Source organism: Ictalurus punctatus, chromosome 4 (assembly GCF_001660625.3).
Source record: "Ictalurus punctatus breed USDA103 chromosome 4, Coco_2.0, whole genome shotgun sequence".
Lineage (NCBI taxonomy): Eukaryota > Metazoa > Chordata > Actinopteri > Siluriformes > Ictaluridae > Ictalurus > Ictalurus punctatus.
This window is the reverse complement of record NC_071284.1, coordinates 29,175,831-29,193,379: the sequence shown is the minus strand read 5'-3', so window position 1 is coordinate 29,193,379 and position 17,549 is coordinate 29,175,831. Positions and strand designations below refer to the sequence as shown.

The window sequence follows — 17,549 nt, the reverse complement described above, 5'->3', positions numbered from 1 at the left end:
CTCCTGCTTGTTGTGACTGTAGTGCTTTCACACCTTTACCATGACCCAAACTTACTGCCAATGTACACTCTTACTTTGGAGCGTACCCAATTTGCACAGCACGGTCAAGTAATCACTCTTTTCATAGCTTAAGTGCAGGCAACTGAAGGGTGAAGAAAGACAAAGACAAATTTTGAACGTTGTTCAAGGTTTTATTATAAAAAAAAAAATAAAAAAAAAATGAAAGAAAAAAAATTTCAACCTCAGGTTGGTTCATTAAGCTGTCCCCAACCTCTTATTATATTACAAGGTTTTACAACGGGCAGTGATGACTGAAATAGATTGGGGGAACTTTCACAAAACAAAACAAAACTTGCTTATAAACGTACATATGAGATCGTGATCAATTTAACATGTAGGCTGTAAATAATCTATATATGGAAATAGAAATGTGCCCACCAAGCCCTTCAACACTAATTGAGGTGGAAATAGAAGCCAGTAGATTTCTGCAAGGTTTTAAATTCACACCGGAAACAGATGTCAACCTTCCGATGAGTAACATGCCCCAAATTATTCTTTCAAAAATATACCGAGAACATAAACAGCATTAAGATGTACACAGAATCCAAGTGCTAATCAAAAGAAGGGGGAAATGTTAACTAGGACAAAACAGGTTGGCTCGTCAGCATCATTCTGGGTCTACAATCATGAAGTTCAGCCTCCTCGAGGTTCAGACTGATCTTAATCACGGTGTTAAGGTTACCAAAAAATACAAACAATTCAGACCTGGGGCCATATTTGAAAAAAATCAAACAACCTGATCGAGAGTGCTGATATTGAAGCAGCTTTTGCAGATCACACACTGATGAACACAACCTTACATAAGCTCTCTTGCACCAAGACATTTCATTCATATATACATGATTCCAGGAACACTCGGCCTAATCCAGGATTAAAGAGAACGGGTGTGAGTGCGTAATTCTCTTGTTTATTCCTCAACATTAAACAGGAAAGTCAGTTTATTCTAAGCATCACGACCTAAAAAGACAGTTGGTTTGTACAAGACCACTTGCACCTTAACCAAATCCTTAATTCACCCAATCTTTTGGCAAAATAATCACAGATTTAAAGTACTCCTAATTTGATTGAAGAACTCTGTATTTACATACCCATATACACAAATAAAAAGGGGCTGATAGATACAAGCTGTAGAGCTATTACTTCAGAAGGACGCAGCTGAAGTACTACACATTGGTCCTGTCTTGTTCATTCCAACAGAAGGGACTACATGAAGATTTTATTCATAAGCAGGTCATCATAGTGATACATGTAAGCTAAGCATATAAACGCTGTACTAGACTGCCACCTGCAGGTCGCCAGGGATAACAGCACCATTTACCTTTGTTTTCACTACATCGAGGCTTTTTTTGATTTAGGTTTGTAATCCCTGAGCTCTTGAGAACGTTAGTCATATTATCAGCCTCTCTCCTAGAAGGCAGATCTGCAGAAGCAAAGCTGGGAAACACATGGCAGTGAAAGACGATCAGTGATCCCAGCACATGTACATCATCCAAGCTTCAACCAGGTAAAGGGAAGAAGAAGAAGGAAAAAAAAAAAAAAAAAAAAAAAAGAAAAAAAAGCAACTTTTATGATAAAAAATAAAAATCAATCATCGAGGTTAAGAAACACAAATACGTTCAGCACAACACAGAGCCTCTGACACTCAAAGCGCTCGGGACAGATTTCTCACTAATTTTTGAAAATGATGGGAAAAACAGACAGTGGTAGGTGTTTTAAATAAAAGAAAAACATTTTTGGAGAAGAAAGAAAGAAAAAAAAAACAACAACCAAAAAACACCATAGTTCCTCTGCTAGAATTACATGTAGATAAAAAGAGAACCCTACAAAATCTTTTAGGAAATCCAGAGAGCACAAGGTGCACCAACACTAAGATGAGAAGAGCTTTAATTTTAAGACAATACTTGACTTGAACTGGGTGTATTGAGGCGTTTAGATTTGTCTTTGCCAAACTACTAGTAAATGGTTTGACACTATAAAAGTTTATAAACTCAAATTTACAGAAACAAAAGTTGAATCCAGCAGACATGATTTCAGATACAGAAAAATGCTTTATTCATAGGTACTTGTACTCTGAAAAATTCAACAAAAACAATGAATTCCAAATAACCCTTTTGGTGCTGGTTGTCCCCAAGAAAATAGTGCGTAGTATCGGTACACCACAAGCACAGCTGGAGTTCCAATTATAGTGCGTTATTTTATTTTCGTATAATAAAAAAAACAAAAACAAACAAACAAAAAAAAAAAAAGATCTAGGACATATTCAGTCACAGGCAACCTGCCTGGTACTTCTGAAATTCTATTCAGCAGCCCTACCTGACATTCTGACATCATCAAAATGAGACACAGACATATGTCAAGTTATCCCAATGAGAAATCCTTTTTTTTTTTTTTTTTTTTTTAAATATACATGAAGCAAATGGCTTAAGGCCAAAATTGAAACAAAAATTGCCTTTTAAGAGCTCACAGAGATCATCTCATCAGAGATCATAAATTTCCTGGTTGAGAAAAGGAAAAAAGAAAGGAAAAAAAAAAAAAAAAAAAAGTCACCAGTAATAAACAACTTACAAATATAAATCAGTTTCTTTCGTATTTAGCAATATGAACACAAAGCGTCAAGTCTAATAAACCAGGAAAAGAAAAAATCTACATGGGGTAGTTTGAGAGGTTTCTGTGAGAGTGGGTCCACTTTGCCTTTTGGAACTGAGGGAGGTAGAAGATCAAGGAGGACAAGAATCCATTTTAAACAACAACAAAAAAAACACAAAACACAAAAAGCACCCTGGGACTTTATAGTGAGCGTTTTTGCCTCTTGGAATGTCGCTGACCGATTGATTCGTCATCGCTGCTTGCCTCCTCGTCATCACCTGCCCTCCTCCCTGACTTCCTCAAGCGAGTTCTCCTGTTCTCTCTCTCACTGTCGCTGTCCTGTTCCCGGTAGTCCTTGCGGCTTGAGGAGGCTGCTGTCCGTTTGCTCCTCCTTGTGACCCTGTCCTCTTCCTCCTCGTCCTCGCTTTCACTCCCCTCCTGCCTGCGCCATCTGCTGCCGTGTCTCGTGGACCGGCTGCTGCTCTCTTCCCGACTTTTAGAGGCAGAACTTTCCTGTTTGCCGTTCTGTATTTTCCTCACCCTCTTCTCATCTTCCTCATCGTCCTCGTCGTCGTCCTGTAGCAGAGTGTTGCGTTTCCTAGCTTTGCGGCGCAGGTAGGTAACCCCGGGTAGGATCTTATGAAGCAGCTCGGTGAACGTTTGCTCGGTGCGACTCATACACTGCAGCACGCTGCTGCCCAGCTGGTTGTATTCCTCAGCGTTACTGAACACCAGCTTCATGTCCTCGATGTAGTCCTGCGGGCTGCGGTACTGCGACGACTTGAACTTGCTCTGCATGGTGCTGAAATCCATTGGAGTGCTGATGATATCCTGGTAGTCTTCGGCTTCTTCCGCCGACACCGGCTCTCTGAACGCGTAAAGAGAACCCAGTTAGGGAAATGCAACGAGTGCTCATACAGGTCCAGGTGTGTGAGAAGGTTACTAGAGCTGTTAGTTCATTTCACAATTCAATACCGACATATTTAAACCAAACATCTAAGACTGTGTGTTGTAAACGATTCTTAGTTGTTTGATGCTAGACTGAATAATTGCATGAAATTTGAGGCCCCGGTCACACCCAGCATTAACAAGTGTCCTGGAAGACGTGCAGCCGTTCAAACCCTGCGTAACAAACGGATCTCCAGGGACCAGATTTCATGAATAATTTCTGCTGGAGAAAGGCTGTCTGACATTTATTACAGCAGTCTTCTGCTGTGTTTGTTTCCAGTTGGAAATGTCCCACAAATCCTGTCCCGTTTACCTGTACGGACTGTCTCAAATGTTATAACTGTGTGGCCTGGTAATGAAAGAGAGATGAGGTGACAAAGGAAGCTATGAAAAACCTTTGCTGTTATAGCATCACTTATCCAGTAGGCAGAAAGCTCTACTGTTCAGTACAGCCTTGTGATGATAATTTCCAGCAACGCATGCAGTCGATTAGACGCTCCTTAAATGTTTTCTGGGACGCATCGAAACTTATTCACGTTCAGACTACAAACGTGACGTGGCTGTATACATCCCAGACCACCGGATTTGGTTCGCGCGATCGGATTTCAGGGAGTATTCGAGAGACGTTTGATCCTATTCGGGCCTGTACTTAGCGAAGTCCACGTGTGATCCCATCCCCAAAAACGTATGTTAATTACAGGTGTGAACAGGGCCTGTGATGCACTTCAAATAATCACATTTTTAAATGAGTCTGTTTTTTTTTAAAAAAAAGGTAAAATACTGGACAAAGTATACTGCACAGATTCTAAAACACTTATGCCCTATGTAGTGTGCATATACATCGACTGGGGAGTTTGTCCAGAAAAATAAAAGGTTTAAGATATCAGATATTTAACATTAATAGCTCACAGGTAGCCTGAAAATAAATTATGGCATGTACACTACCGGTCAAAAGACACTCGACTGAAATGTTTCTCATGATCTTAAAAACCTTTTGATCTGAAAGTGTATGAGTAAATGTTTGAAATTGGTGTTGTAAACAAATATAACTGTTCATTTCTTTCATTAGAAAACATTTTATTTACAAAATTACTTATTTTTTACGGTTGACTGAGCAAAATATTTTGAAAAGCAGCTAGTAAGAGTCCAGGGTAGGTGGGAACTCCTTTAATACTGATTAAAAAGCATCTCAGGGAGATTCCTCAAGAAATCAGTTGAGAAAACAATACATTTCTGAAAATTCTAGGCCAAAAGTGTGTCTACTTTGAAGATGCTAAAATATTAAAACACACCTATTATGGTTTTGAAGCGTGCCTAATTTTGTTTTAGAGGACTCGTACAATAGATTTACAATAGCTGCATCTAAGGTTTAAAAAAACAAACAAACAAAAAACACACCACTTTAATGAGCTCATTGTTAAATGATCAGTCCTAAGTTATTCATTCTAAACTCCTCTTTTCAGAGAGCATACTCTGCTCTGATTGGTCAGATGTTCCAGTCTGTTGTGATTGGTCTACCACCGCGTGTGTCTAAAAGGAAATGCACACTACCATAAAGAATATCAGCTCTGTCTGTCAGCGAGCAGCCGATGAAGACCAGAGGCGGGGTCTTTTGTTACAAACCTAGGTAGTTTCGTACAGGAAGTAAAGTCTGGAATCACTAACGACTCGTTTCAGCTGTTCAGAATCGGTTCCTTCTTTTGGGAGTCGATAACTCAGCTTGTCGTGCGCTTTGATTTTTGAATGTTTGCAGACGTTTTGCATTCACAAACAACTAAATAACACACTACATGAAAGGGAATATTTGAAAAACCATAATAGGCACACTCTAAACTTTTAATCAACATTATTCCCATAGTTCCATTTGTGTTATTCCAGAGTTTTGATGACCATTACTACTCTAAAATGTGGAAAAATAGAGTGTCTAAACTTTTGACAGAGAGAGAGAGAGAGAGAGAGAGAGAGAGAGAGAGAGAGAGAGAGAGAGAGAGAGAGAGAGAGAGAGAGAGAGTACCTGAAGGGCCAGCTATAACGGAATTTAATCAATTTTTGGAGGATCTCTTCGCACTTCTCAAGCTCCTGTGCTTGCTTGTTTCCTCCTGTTCTGGAGCTCTGGCGCACCTGCAGAAGTCAAATGCAAAATTAACCACAATCATTATGAGATGCCTAAAAATGTTAAACCTGTTTGTGTGGCATAACCCAAGCAGGGTCAATTCTTCAGAAGAATCTTTGTTCTCATTCATACGCAGTTGCCATGTGTGCACACTAGGGATGTCACGATACCAAAAATCTAGTAGTCGGTATTGATACCACCAAAAGAACATGATATTCGATACCAAAGTCGATACCATGGTGTGGTATAAAAATAAAATAAAATAAAAACTCTCCTGGAGGACATCTTCCTCTGGCTGATACTGGCAAAGAGAGCGAGGGAGAGAATTTTAGTTATCAAACACTGTCTGCCAATGTGTCTCCGAAGGTGCACTCCTAAACGCACGCACGCACGCGCGCACACACCTTATACTCTGAATGCAAGCATTAGTTTAAATTCACTGATATGGTGGCAGGCCAAAAAGATTTATTAAAAGCATGAACATTTGAATAATTATTAGTGACATTAGGCTACATTTAGCTGACGGGACACGGGCTGAATGGCGATGTATGGAGGCCCATTAGGAGGTAGTTTATAACATTGCAATGTGTTAGCGTCTTTAAAAAAATAACTGGCTATCGCTAACATTACATGGAACATAACGCTAGCTGGTTTCACAGCTACAATGCCAGCTGCCTCAAACAAACATAATATAGGACCTTTTCCTCGCTTTGTTTGAAATGAACGATAACATCGGTTGCACACTGGAAACCGATACTAGCTTTCCTCTCGAGTCAGGGCGGAGCTAAACTTGTTAAGCCAAGCTAAACTTCTGTAGTTTTTCCCGTGTGCTTGTAGGCGTTCCCCCTCTTCTTCACCACTTGTGGACCGAGTAAAACACTTACGTGTATTTGCTGCCCCCATCAGGTCCGGAAGAATAGCAAGCTCAGTACTTTCATTACAAACGGTGCTAACACTACTCCAGAAAAACAAGTACAGTCACGTTTTAAGAATGTTGGTACCAACTTGGTACCGAAGTATCAGTTCTCGTGACACGCGCATGTGTACTTTTTTTTTTTAATCATCAAAACAAGGTACACAAAAAAAAAAAAAAAAAAAAAAAAAAAAAACACACCACCACACACACACCCACCTTTGGAAGTATATTTGTCACTGGACAATTTCTGGTTTTTGTTTAACCAACAATTCCCATTCCAACCCAACATAACAGTCCCAAATGCCCGGGGGGGGGGTTGGGGGCACACTATACATACCTGAATGTACAGACTTGTGTTGTTGCTTATAGGGTTACACATGCTCCAGTATGCATGTATCAGGTTAATACAGGGGTGTATTCTTCTCAAAATAAATTATTTGGAGAAAAAAAAAAAAAAAAAAATCCAGTTGATGCCCTAACGCACGTGTACATTTAACAATTTTATTTTAACTTTTAAACTCACCAATTCATCAATGTCTGCACTGTTGCTTGTCCGTGATTTGGCAGCAGCTTTAGATTTAGATGCAGTTTTGGCACTTGGTGGCGAATGCTTCTTGGACGATGACTTGCTCTGAGCTTTGGGCCTCAGGAACGATTTCATCTTCTTCCTCGGTCTCACTGTTAAATCAGAAAGAACAATGAAAATGTAAGTCAATCAGTTAAAACGTGCGTCAGGTGAATGGTTTCTGGAACCCTGGTGAGCGCTGGAGAAAGGAGGAGGAGATATCAAGGTTTAATAATAATAATAATAATAATAATAATAATAATAATAATGACTCACAGCTGTGCCCTGTATCCCTCTGCTCCTCGTCCTCAGAGTCATCCTCTTCTGACTCGTCCTCCTCTTCATCCTCTTCATCCTGCTCTTCCTCCGTGTCTTCGTTATAGTTTCTGTCGATCACACACAGATGAGAGAAGAGGATCGGGGTGTGCTCTTGTATATAAGGAATGCCCGAGAGAGTATGGACGTGTTACGGGTGTGTACATTCTCAGACACGTTTCCTTCTCTCACCTTCCACGCGAGCAGCGGCGGGCGATGGTCGGTTGGCAGGCCGGGCACAACCACTCCCCTTCGGGAATGCGATAGAGTGCAGGCCTCAGGCAGAAGAGGTGGAAGGCTTTGTTGCACTCGTCACACAGGATTAACTTGTCGTCCTCTCCTACTGGGAAATGAAAAAAGTGGAGAGTTTAAGGACATTTTGTGGTTGTGAATCTGCAGCAAACGTACTTTGGTTCTTTACAGAGTGTTGCTTTAGAACCTTACATGAGACGCCATAAACCTGCTGCAGTCGTACCTTTTTTGCGGCACACTTTGCAGCGAGCGTTCTCCGCTGACATGTCCCACTTGATGCACGCGTCCAGCATTCCCAAGAGCACGTGCATGCGTGAGAAGGTCTGAGCCTCGCGTATAGCAAACTTCCACTTCTCCACAGCAGTCGCCACCTGCAGAAAGAAATCCAATAAAACCTCTTTTTTTTTTTTTTTAAACATTAATCCTGGTTGAAACACAGAAAAACCTGTTCTCACAAAATTAACACAATCATGCACACACACTCACCCTAGCCTCCTCAGCCAGTTTTTTCTCCTCATCCACTTCCTCAGTCTTTCCGCTCTCTTCCCCTGTCTGCTTCTTCTTTTTCTTCTGCTTCGGAGCCATGAAGCCCTGAAGAAACTTCTTAACCACACTCTCCTGCAACGTTATCACACACTCACCAAAGTCCTTCAGGTTTTCCAGGTGTCGCACCTGAAAGAAAATAATTTATTTATTTATGTATTTTAAATCAAGAAACAATTTCAGTTCTCGGAGGAAATGAATTTCTTCAAACAAAAATCTGCTAAATGTTCACGTTTAATTTAATTATACACCTTAAACGTTATGAATATGATTAAAACCAATTGACATATCAAGACCCTTATTAAAATGTTGCCACCTTCCTAACAATAACAGCGTTCAGGATGAGACGGGAGAGCCCAAACCTCAAACCTACTGACCCGCCTCAAAACACAAGCACCAGGAGGATCCCTCTCCCCAAGTCCCTCACCTGCTCCTCGAACACGGCCGTGTTTTCCATTAAGCCGAGTCCGCCCTTCTCCAGACGCGAAGATACCTCGATGATGTCGCTGCGCAGGTATTTGAGGAGCTCCTGGTAGCCATCACAAGTGCGCAGACCGGTGTTCACCTTCCGGCTCAGGTGGATGGAGTGCATGATATCCTGGTACCTTAAATAAATAATACAAATATCCAATCATAAAGCACAATGTACATGCACAACACTTCATGTATTAGCTCAGGGAACACACGCACTCACTTGAGTTCCAGTTGCATTTTCAGTTCGCTCTCTCGCACACCTTGTGAGTGAAGGCTTTCTATGAGCTCATCCAGATCTTTCTGAGTGTCGCACACAAACCTGAGTGAAGAGAAAACATTCTACAAAACCGTCGTGCATAAAAGGCATGTGTGCGCTTGGGAGAAAAAAAAAACAAAAAACAAACAACAAAAAAAAAAAAGACGCTAACTACTTGGGTTGCATATCTTATTAGCTATGGTCTACATAGAGCTGAGCTGCATACCACTTCATTAACCTCAAATGCTCCCACAGATACAATAAAATAGAAGTAGATAAGCAAACCCGCCTTTTCACTGAACTCTAAGAATTTCTAAGATTTATTTACCAGAGGTTTTGGCCCAGCTTGGGCACGGTCGTCTCTATGCAGGTCTCCGGAGCTGGAGCCCCCTGCTGGCCACTCTCATTAGTAGCGCTGGCTATACTTGCCTCATCTTCTTTCTCCACATCTAGAGAAGAGATAATGCTGGATTTATTTCAAATGAATTTAGTGAACTTATGAGTACCTTTATTGGTAACGATAAAAGGTGCATGTAACACACACAGTATCGTTAACAAATGCAAGATTTCACTCAAACATGCCTGCTGGAACAAGAGGGCAAGTTGTCATTTCACACTCATCATAAATAAACAAAATTAATGAAAATATCTCTGTATTGTGAATTGTCTCCATTCAAGTAAACGTCGATAGCACCCTCACCCTCCGTCTCTTCATCTTCCTCTTCCTCATCTCCCTGTGTCTGCTCAGGTGGAAGAGTGAAGCTGTAGTCGATGCTCTCATGCACCCAGCCTTTTTCTATATAAAGTCCAGGAACAACGTCAGAGAACAGCCAATACCTACACACACACACAAACAAACAAACAAATAAATAAATACAAACGGCAACATGATGGCCCTATCGCATCCATTATCCAAAGCAGAAACCAGCCATTTGGCTAGTGATCAGGCAGGAGATTCTCTATAGGGATGGAAATGAATGATAAATACAGAATTTCTGGGCTTTCTTCTTCTTGCATTTATAAATAACTCCTTGGATTTGGTGGTGTTGAAAAGCGTGTTTTTTTTACAACGCCGACACATTTTCAGCATTAGACCATAAACATGTGAAAAATATGCATCTTATCTGATCTACCTAGTGACTAATTTAAAATTCAGACCAGTTATAACTAAAAACTCTCCGTTTACCTACAAATAGTCACCAATAAAATTTTTTTTTTTTTTTAAACAAACATGAACGACTGCTCGTGCTTCTCCCAGGTCTCAGGCGCTGGTAGGCTTAAACATCACTACAACTCTTAGGATCTAAAAAAAGGAAAACGTTTTCATTTGTGAATACTTATGTTTGTGACAATATAAAAACAACTACTGATAACTCTGCTCTTTTTCCTGAGGCTTTAATCCATGGAACCAATGTCTTTAATTATAGGGATGTTTTTGTTGGTATATTTTTAGATGAGTGAGTGTGTGTGAGCGAGTGTATACCGGTTGTGGTTGCGGTCAGTGCCAAGTGGCGCTCTCCTCATCACCAGCTTGGCCTTAGCTAGGCCCTCGTGGAAGGCACGCTCTACTGCAGCCCTCTGCTTCCTGATCCGCTCCTCCTCAGCTTCTTTCTCCATGCGCTCTACGTCCGTACGGAAGAACAGCACGGTAAATACAGAGGCTAAGAGTATACAACTTCCTGTATTTCTCAAGAACATGGATGTGCTTCACCCTCACTTTTCGTGCAGTTTCCGCTTCTTTCACAACATAATTTGTGCTGTAGCACCAGTGAACATTGAGACTCTCTGGAGAATTTTTCTAAACGTGATCAGATTACTGACTGATTCGTGTAAACCTAGTATTTACGCATAATCCCAATTGCGCAAATGTAAGCTTATCGTTTGAATTATAACCAGAATCTCTTCTGTCCTCCCTCCCTCTATCTTCTATCACACGTTCTTGTCTCTCGCTCACCTCTGTTCTGGCGTTCAAGTTCCTCCTTCTCCTTTTTGGCCTGCATAGCCATCAGCCTGCGGCTCTTCACCGTGCTGATCATGTCTTCTGGTTCCACCTTGACTTTGGACACGTCCTCCTTGCCGTTCGTCTCCTTCTTCTTCTCCTTTTTAACTGCCACATCCTGGGTCTTGGACTCCATCTGCTCCTTGCGCTTTTGCTTCTCAGCCTTGCGGCGCACGTTGGCCTCCTTGAGCGTGGCGATGCGTTCCTTCCAGAGCTCAGAAGAGCGCAGGTGCGCCGATTCCACGTGGTCCTCCACAGAGTAGGTCATGAGGATGCGATGGCACAGGGCCACCAGCAGACTCGCCTTCTCGGCCGGCGCAAGCTCAAACACCTCGGTCGTCTCGAGCCGTTCCAGGAGCTCCGCACCCAAGACGTCGTCGAAACAGCCACCGCCGTGCCAGTCGTCAGAGTCGCGGGCGCTCTCGCCACCCAGCACGTCGGTCGGGCGCAGGCACAGGCGTGCTAACTCCGACGCGGAGTGCATCGTCAGCGGGATTTCAGACAGAGCCATGTCCAGCTCACTGTAGGCCTCGGCCAGCTCATCCTGCAACAGCGTCTGGAGCAGCACCACCAGGACACGATTTAGGTAGAGAAAGCCTCCCTTGTCACCTGCTAGAGCCTCCATAAGTGACTGCGCTGTGATCGGGTACTGCTTGTCAGGCAACAGTAGATCAGAGTAGCAGCTGAGGAAGTCTGCGACCATAGCTATGTCACCGAACAGAGCGTTTGGCAGGCCCTCGGGCATGTCCACCAGCCGGAATGTGGGCAGGCTCTTTCCGGTGAGCTCCTGGTCCTCGAAGCGTCGCTGCTGCTCACGCCTCAGCTGCAATTCCTTCTCGCGCCGTTCCTTCGCCTTCTCACGCAGCTTCTCTTTCAATTCTTCCCGCTTCTTGCGCATCGCCTCCTGCCGTTCCTCCTCGCTCATGAGAGCCCATCGCCGCTTCTCCTCCAGCCGCTCCCAGCGCTTCTGCACCATCTCCTTCAGTTCGTCGGGGAGTCGCCCGCGGTCTTCCGCAGACAAGGTCTTCGCTGCCCTGCTCACTAACGAAGACAGCGTGCTCTTCTTGTCCTCTTTGCCCTTGTTTTCCTTATAAAAGCGCAGCAGATGCAGAGCCATGGGAGGCAGAGGTTTACCCAGCTTCGGCGTGCCAGGCCCGGTGCTCCGTGCTCTCTTTTTAGGACTGCCCGCAGCAGCGGGACTCTTCGCCAGATCCAGCAAGGTCATCTGCTTCATCCGGGGCTTCTTAGAGGTCTTTTCGTCTTTTTTCGAGGCTTTATGGCTGTTGGGTGTTTTGGTTGCGCCGCTCTTGTGATTCCTCTTCCCGTCCGTCGGTTTCTTGGGCGTGCCTGAATTCTTAACCTTCAGCGGAGAGCCGTTCAGGTTCTTCACCTGAAAAAACACAGTAGAATAATTCAAAATACACAGATGGGGGGAAATACTTCTGCTCATCTTCAGTAAGCATTTTTATCCTGTCAGAGCTACAGCAGATCTGGAAAACTGGCTGAAAGATACACTCTGGAAAAGCAATCATCAGACGTCACACAAAAACCTAGAGGCAAATTGGAGTCACCGATCTAAACTGGCACTTTTTTTTTTTTTTTATATAAAGACAGTGCAAGAAAACAGGATCAGGTACTGATTAGCCAGGCTTCGCTTATATGAAAACCACTTAGGCACTGGGACTAGAAACGAAAAAAAGTACTCGTTCATGAGATATCACGGATATGGTTTTTTTTTTGTTTTTTTTACATATTGCTTTATCACAGTAATTTTTAACCATTATTTTGTTTCCTTCTTTTACGCTATAATTTGTCCATATAACGATGGCCTAAAAAACTTTTTGGACAGCAAAACATGCTGCTCGTGTGCTAACGTACTACATCTAGGCATCATGAACAAACGCGACATTCATCAAAATGCCTACCTGCATGTTTGCCCAGAGAGTGGGGCTCAGAGGCATGTTTTGCTTTTTCTTCCGCTTTTTCTCGTTCTCTCCTTTTTCGTTGACGCCGTTTGCGTCCATGCCTGACTCTGAGCCCTGAAGCTTCAATTTCTTGTTGGGCTTTCCTTCCGGTGAGCTGAGACTCCTTCTCTTGGATGAGGGATTTTCTGCTAAGAACTAAATACATCAAATACAGTCATTACAAAAGCAGCAAGGTTTATATTTTTATGTTATACATTTACACAATCTAGTTTTCAGCAACAGGTAACAACCCGGTATTACTGACTGCTGCTGCGAAACAAAAGCAACTGAATTAACCCCAAGTCAGTAACTATACGCTACCTTGTGTGGGTCTAAGAGAAAGTCGCTGAATTTGCTGGGTAGGTTGAATTTTTTCACCAGCTCATCCTCCACCACCCACGGGGCGCTCTCTCCCATGCCAAGCCTGAGAGCGTAGTGCCTGATGAAGTAGCGCATTATCTCTTTATTGGGAGGCCTCTCCGTTCTGAAGAGGCTGTCAGCAGGGACGTCGCTGATTACTTTGTCCTCGTCGAGGAGCTTCACGTCATATTTGTGGGGCAGAAATTTAGGCATCACCCATTTCTTCTTCTCCTCCTTCATAGTGGTGGGGAGTTTTCTGGGGGAACGACGTGCCCGATCACCTACCGGGAAAAAAAAAAAAAAGATATATCGTTGAATATTACAGAGTCTCGCAGTACAGTGAAAGTTTGTTCCTATAGAAAATCTCTAAAGATAATAAATTACAGTTACTTACAAAGGCTCTCTCTCCTGTTGTTCTCCTCTTCTTTGGGCGGCTCTTTCTTTTGGTTCTCCTGGCTGGCGTTCTCCTTGTCGCTGGACGGAGAATCACACGCTCCCTCCAACTTTTTCTGCGTCTGGTCCTCCTGAGCCTTTTCCAGAGGATGAATTTTCACCACCTTCACTCGCAAACTTTTATCCTTTCCGACCTGTGGTGAAAGACAGAAAAAATTAGGAGATAAGAAAGTTAAAAAAACAACAACAAACAAACAAACAAAAAAAACAACAACAACGTTAAGAAATAATCATGGAATTACATTCAGGAAAGAAATTCCTACCAGGAAGTCACACTCCTCGTCTACGGCGTATTTAGTGAGAATCTCCACCCAGGCCAGATCCACCAGTTTGTCCAGCGACACCGTGTTATGATGTACAATTTCCAAAACTGGCTTCTCAAACCACACAGGGTATTCCTCTTGCAGCCTGGAGAGAATAAAGCACAAGACCACAAACACAGCTTTCAAAAACAAACATCTGACCACAATGCAAAGAACCGTGTCACAATATGTAATCTGATGAACTATTTCTATATTACTACAGAATGTAAATGGCTTTTTACAGCAAAACAGATTTAATGATTTGAATAAATAAAGCAGGCTACCTAGACTAAATTAAAATCAATCATTTATCAAAGAGCAACTGTAAACGCTGTGATAACTCACACCAGCAGAGGGCGCTATAGGGGAAACCACCAGCACTAAGACTAACATGTAGACACAAGGGCAATCACAGGCTCTAATCTTCAGTGTTTATGCAACTCCATGAGTGTGTGTGTGTGCAGCCATGGTACACTGTGAGGAAAATTACGCTTCTGTTATGAGACTGGAAAAGTGTTGGGCCAGCAGACAAAGTGTGAAAGTGTGCTCAAGTGACATTCACTTGATTCGGTATAGAGCAGCGGGAGAAGCTGACCAATTATTCATTTTTTTTTTTAACTGTTCTTGACTCACATGCTGAAACTTTACCACAAATAAACAATCATGCGGTGTAAAACATGAATCTGAAATACCTGCTTGGTAGCTACAAAATTAAACCGCTCGGACTAAATGCCTTTTGATTTACAGATGAAGAGTAGCACTTGTTCAGTGATGATGTTACTCACAGCTCAGTGACCTCCTGCTCTTCCTCCCAGGCCTCCAGGTGTGTGAGCTGACTGCTGCCGGTGCTTTTGCACGTCCAGATCCGTTCACTGTATCTCTGCATTCGGGCCTCATACTCTCTGAACAGCACGGTTAAAGAAAACAAACAAACAAAACAGCACAGCAGAGACAAAAAAAAGGCATAAAACACTGAATTTGTAAAAACACCTACATGCGAGAGTAGGTGACGTTATGCTTTGCTCACGGTAGAACCCTGCATCCTGGGCTCTGCATGCGTGTGTGAGAGAGAAAGAGAGGCCTTGTTCATAATTAACAACCGGGTGTAGCAGAGAAGCTCAATTATTAAAAGGTGCGGCATCAGGCTCAGCTCTTAGACAAGACATATTTTGGAATATGATGCTGGGAGATTACGAGTGGCTCTGACGACCCGCTGCTTAGTGGCACAACAATCTAAGCGTCCTATCGTCAGGTCTGTCGCTACATGAGTTCAAATCTCTGTCGTCAAAGAGACAGCGTGTTGACACTCTTAAGGCGTGTTAACTCTAGAAGATTCCAGTTAGCAGGTATGGGAACTGGATAGAACAAAACTGAAAGCAAAAAAAGAAAGATACCCGTATCGTTTTGTATCAACTTTCTGAAGCTTTATGCTTTTCTATACAGCGCTGTAAACCCTGATCACAAGTCATGCCAAGACATATCTGCATCTGAAGCGCTTTCTGATGACGTGGTGATAATACAGGGGGAATCCCAACTCCACCGGGATTAACAAAAACTAAAATGAATGATACCAGCCCGTCTTTGGAAGATCCCTGTAACACCAGTGTGTGTGTGACGTTAGAAACAGAGCATGGAGAAGTGGTTTGACAGTTGCATGTGTCAAATCACCGAGTATTTATACTAAACAACAGCAGTTTTAGAGTTTAGTGCAGACTTCACTGCACCTCAGATCAACTCTCAGAGAAGGGTAAAAGGAGATGAGATGAAATCCAGCTCCGAGTCTGATCCCCTGTCCTTCACAAAACAATCAGCACCCACAAATGATGTCGTAAGCTAAAAAACCGAAAACGACACCTGTATGTCTATCTACACCCTACGACCACTACAAGCACATCGGCTACATCATGTTAGCGTGTATGCTAACCGGAAGATCATTCCACGAGCTTCACTCAGCGGCACCGAAACCACAAAAACCATCTCGGCTTTAGCTTCTTCACACCAAATACGAGTCTGGCTCGACTCTCTGTCTCACCGGCTTTAAAAATAGCACCAGCTCCTGACATTACTAATCACATTACAGCAAACAAAGCCTAGCTAACTTCAATGAAAAGGTTGTGACAGAGAACTAGCCTGTGCTAACTCAGGACAAATAAACAAAACATTCAATACGACATATAGAGCCACTAAATGTTGCAAATTAGACACTTGGAGAGTTTTGTTTCACATACTGCTCAACTCCAAAACCGGGACATATTACTACAGCAACAACAAAAAAACGTTAAGCTAATTTTAATCACAATAAACGCGCTGTTATTTGATATAAAGTGTAAGAGTGTATAGCACTGCGTTGTGGTTGAAAAGCCATGACGCTAGTTAGCAAGCTTGCTAAGAAAGGAAAGGATACTCTTTGTTGATGAAGGCCTCTTTGGTATGCGGGATGATGTAGAGCTGCTCTGCCGGGCCCGGCGGCTCGGCTGGCGGCTTAGCGAGCGGGTACGGCTTCCGGCCCAGCAGCGGCGCCATTACGACTGTTTTCTCCCACAAATAAACTTCGGCGTGGTGTAGAGCTTTAAGTTAAAATGACCGCCAGTACAAACATGTATTCCGGGAATCTAGACAGAAATCACACAAGGCGCTTTTCCTCGACATTTAACGCCTAGCTAGCATCAAAGCTAGGCTCGAGTTAGCTTAGCCTAGCTTAGCTTCAGCTAAATAACAATAAGTGCGACGCGGTGGGATTAGCAACGTCCTCTCCTCGGTTCTCTTCGCATTAAAGGAGACGGTTGGGGCATAGCGCGTCAACATCCAATAGTTTTAAAGAGGAAAGAAAACAGCGCTCCAAATAAACTTCACCAAAAGCCGGAATGGAAAGAGACGGCTCTCCCCGAGTCGCAGCCCCGGCGCAGTGAATGCAAGGCGCCCGGCACAAGGATTACGATGGCGCGCTTTCTAAAAGAACTCCCAGCATGCACTTTGGTCTTCACTGGGTGACGAATGCTGTTGTTCTTTTCTTCTGTTCGCGAGGAGCAAAAAAACAAACAAACAAACAAACACTCCTGACCCTTCCAAGATGGTCGCAGGGTGTATTTGTTACAAAAGAACAAATGAGAGAAAGAGAATGTCAGGTTGAAAAAAAAAATGGCGGGAGATACGACTCCACCGGTAAACACTCCCGGACGACCCCGAACACCACCACACCGCGACCGGCAGCGCGCGGAATCCGACACATTTGTCCCTCCCACCGCGGCCACCGATTGGCTCTGAGCAGCGCTAGCTACCGAAGCGGAGGGATTTGATTGGCCTATTTGGCTGACTGTCGTTATTGCCACGCCCAGCATAAAATCATAGCAACGCCCCTGATATAAAAGCTTAGGAGGAAGTGGTAAAGCTCCGTTTAGAGAAGTTGGATAACGAAGTAGGTTGGATTTTCACCATTTCGCCAT

The 17,549-nt window shown here is 43.2% G+C and overlaps 1 protein-coding gene across 2 annotated transcripts; it reads right to left on the bottom strand.

The window, feature by feature from the left end:
- Positions 1 to 200: 200 nt before the first annotated feature.
- On the bottom strand, positions 201 to 17,314 carry baz1b (bromodomain adjacent to zinc finger domain, 1B). 2 transcript variants are annotated; one of them, XM_017466292.3, is made up of 19 exons: positions 16,511 to 17,314; positions 14,892 to 15,008; positions 14,068 to 14,212; positions 13,746 to 13,938; positions 13,313 to 13,632; positions 12,953 to 13,147; positions 10,983 to 12,417; positions 10,512 to 10,650; positions 9,729 to 9,865; positions 9,357 to 9,477; positions 8,993 to 9,091; positions 8,726 to 8,903; positions 8,242 to 8,427; positions 7,979 to 8,126; positions 7,696 to 7,846; positions 7,465 to 7,574; positions 7,147 to 7,301; positions 5,609 to 5,715; positions 201 to 3,514 (listed from the first exon to the last, which is right to left on the bottom strand). In XM_017466292.3, exons 1-19 carry the CDS (start codon positions 16,627 to 16,629, stop codon positions 2,848 to 2,850), a joined length of 4,722 nt encoding a protein of 1,573 aa, XP_017321781.1. In that variant the 5' UTR covers positions 16,630 to 17,314; the 3' UTR covers positions 201 to 2,847. The 2 variants fall into 2 exon arrangements, with proteins under 2 accessions (XP_017321781.1, XP_017321782.1); XM_017466293.3 differs by having other exon boundaries at positions 7,696 to 7,843.
- Positions 17,315 to 17,549: the final 235 nt, after the last annotated feature.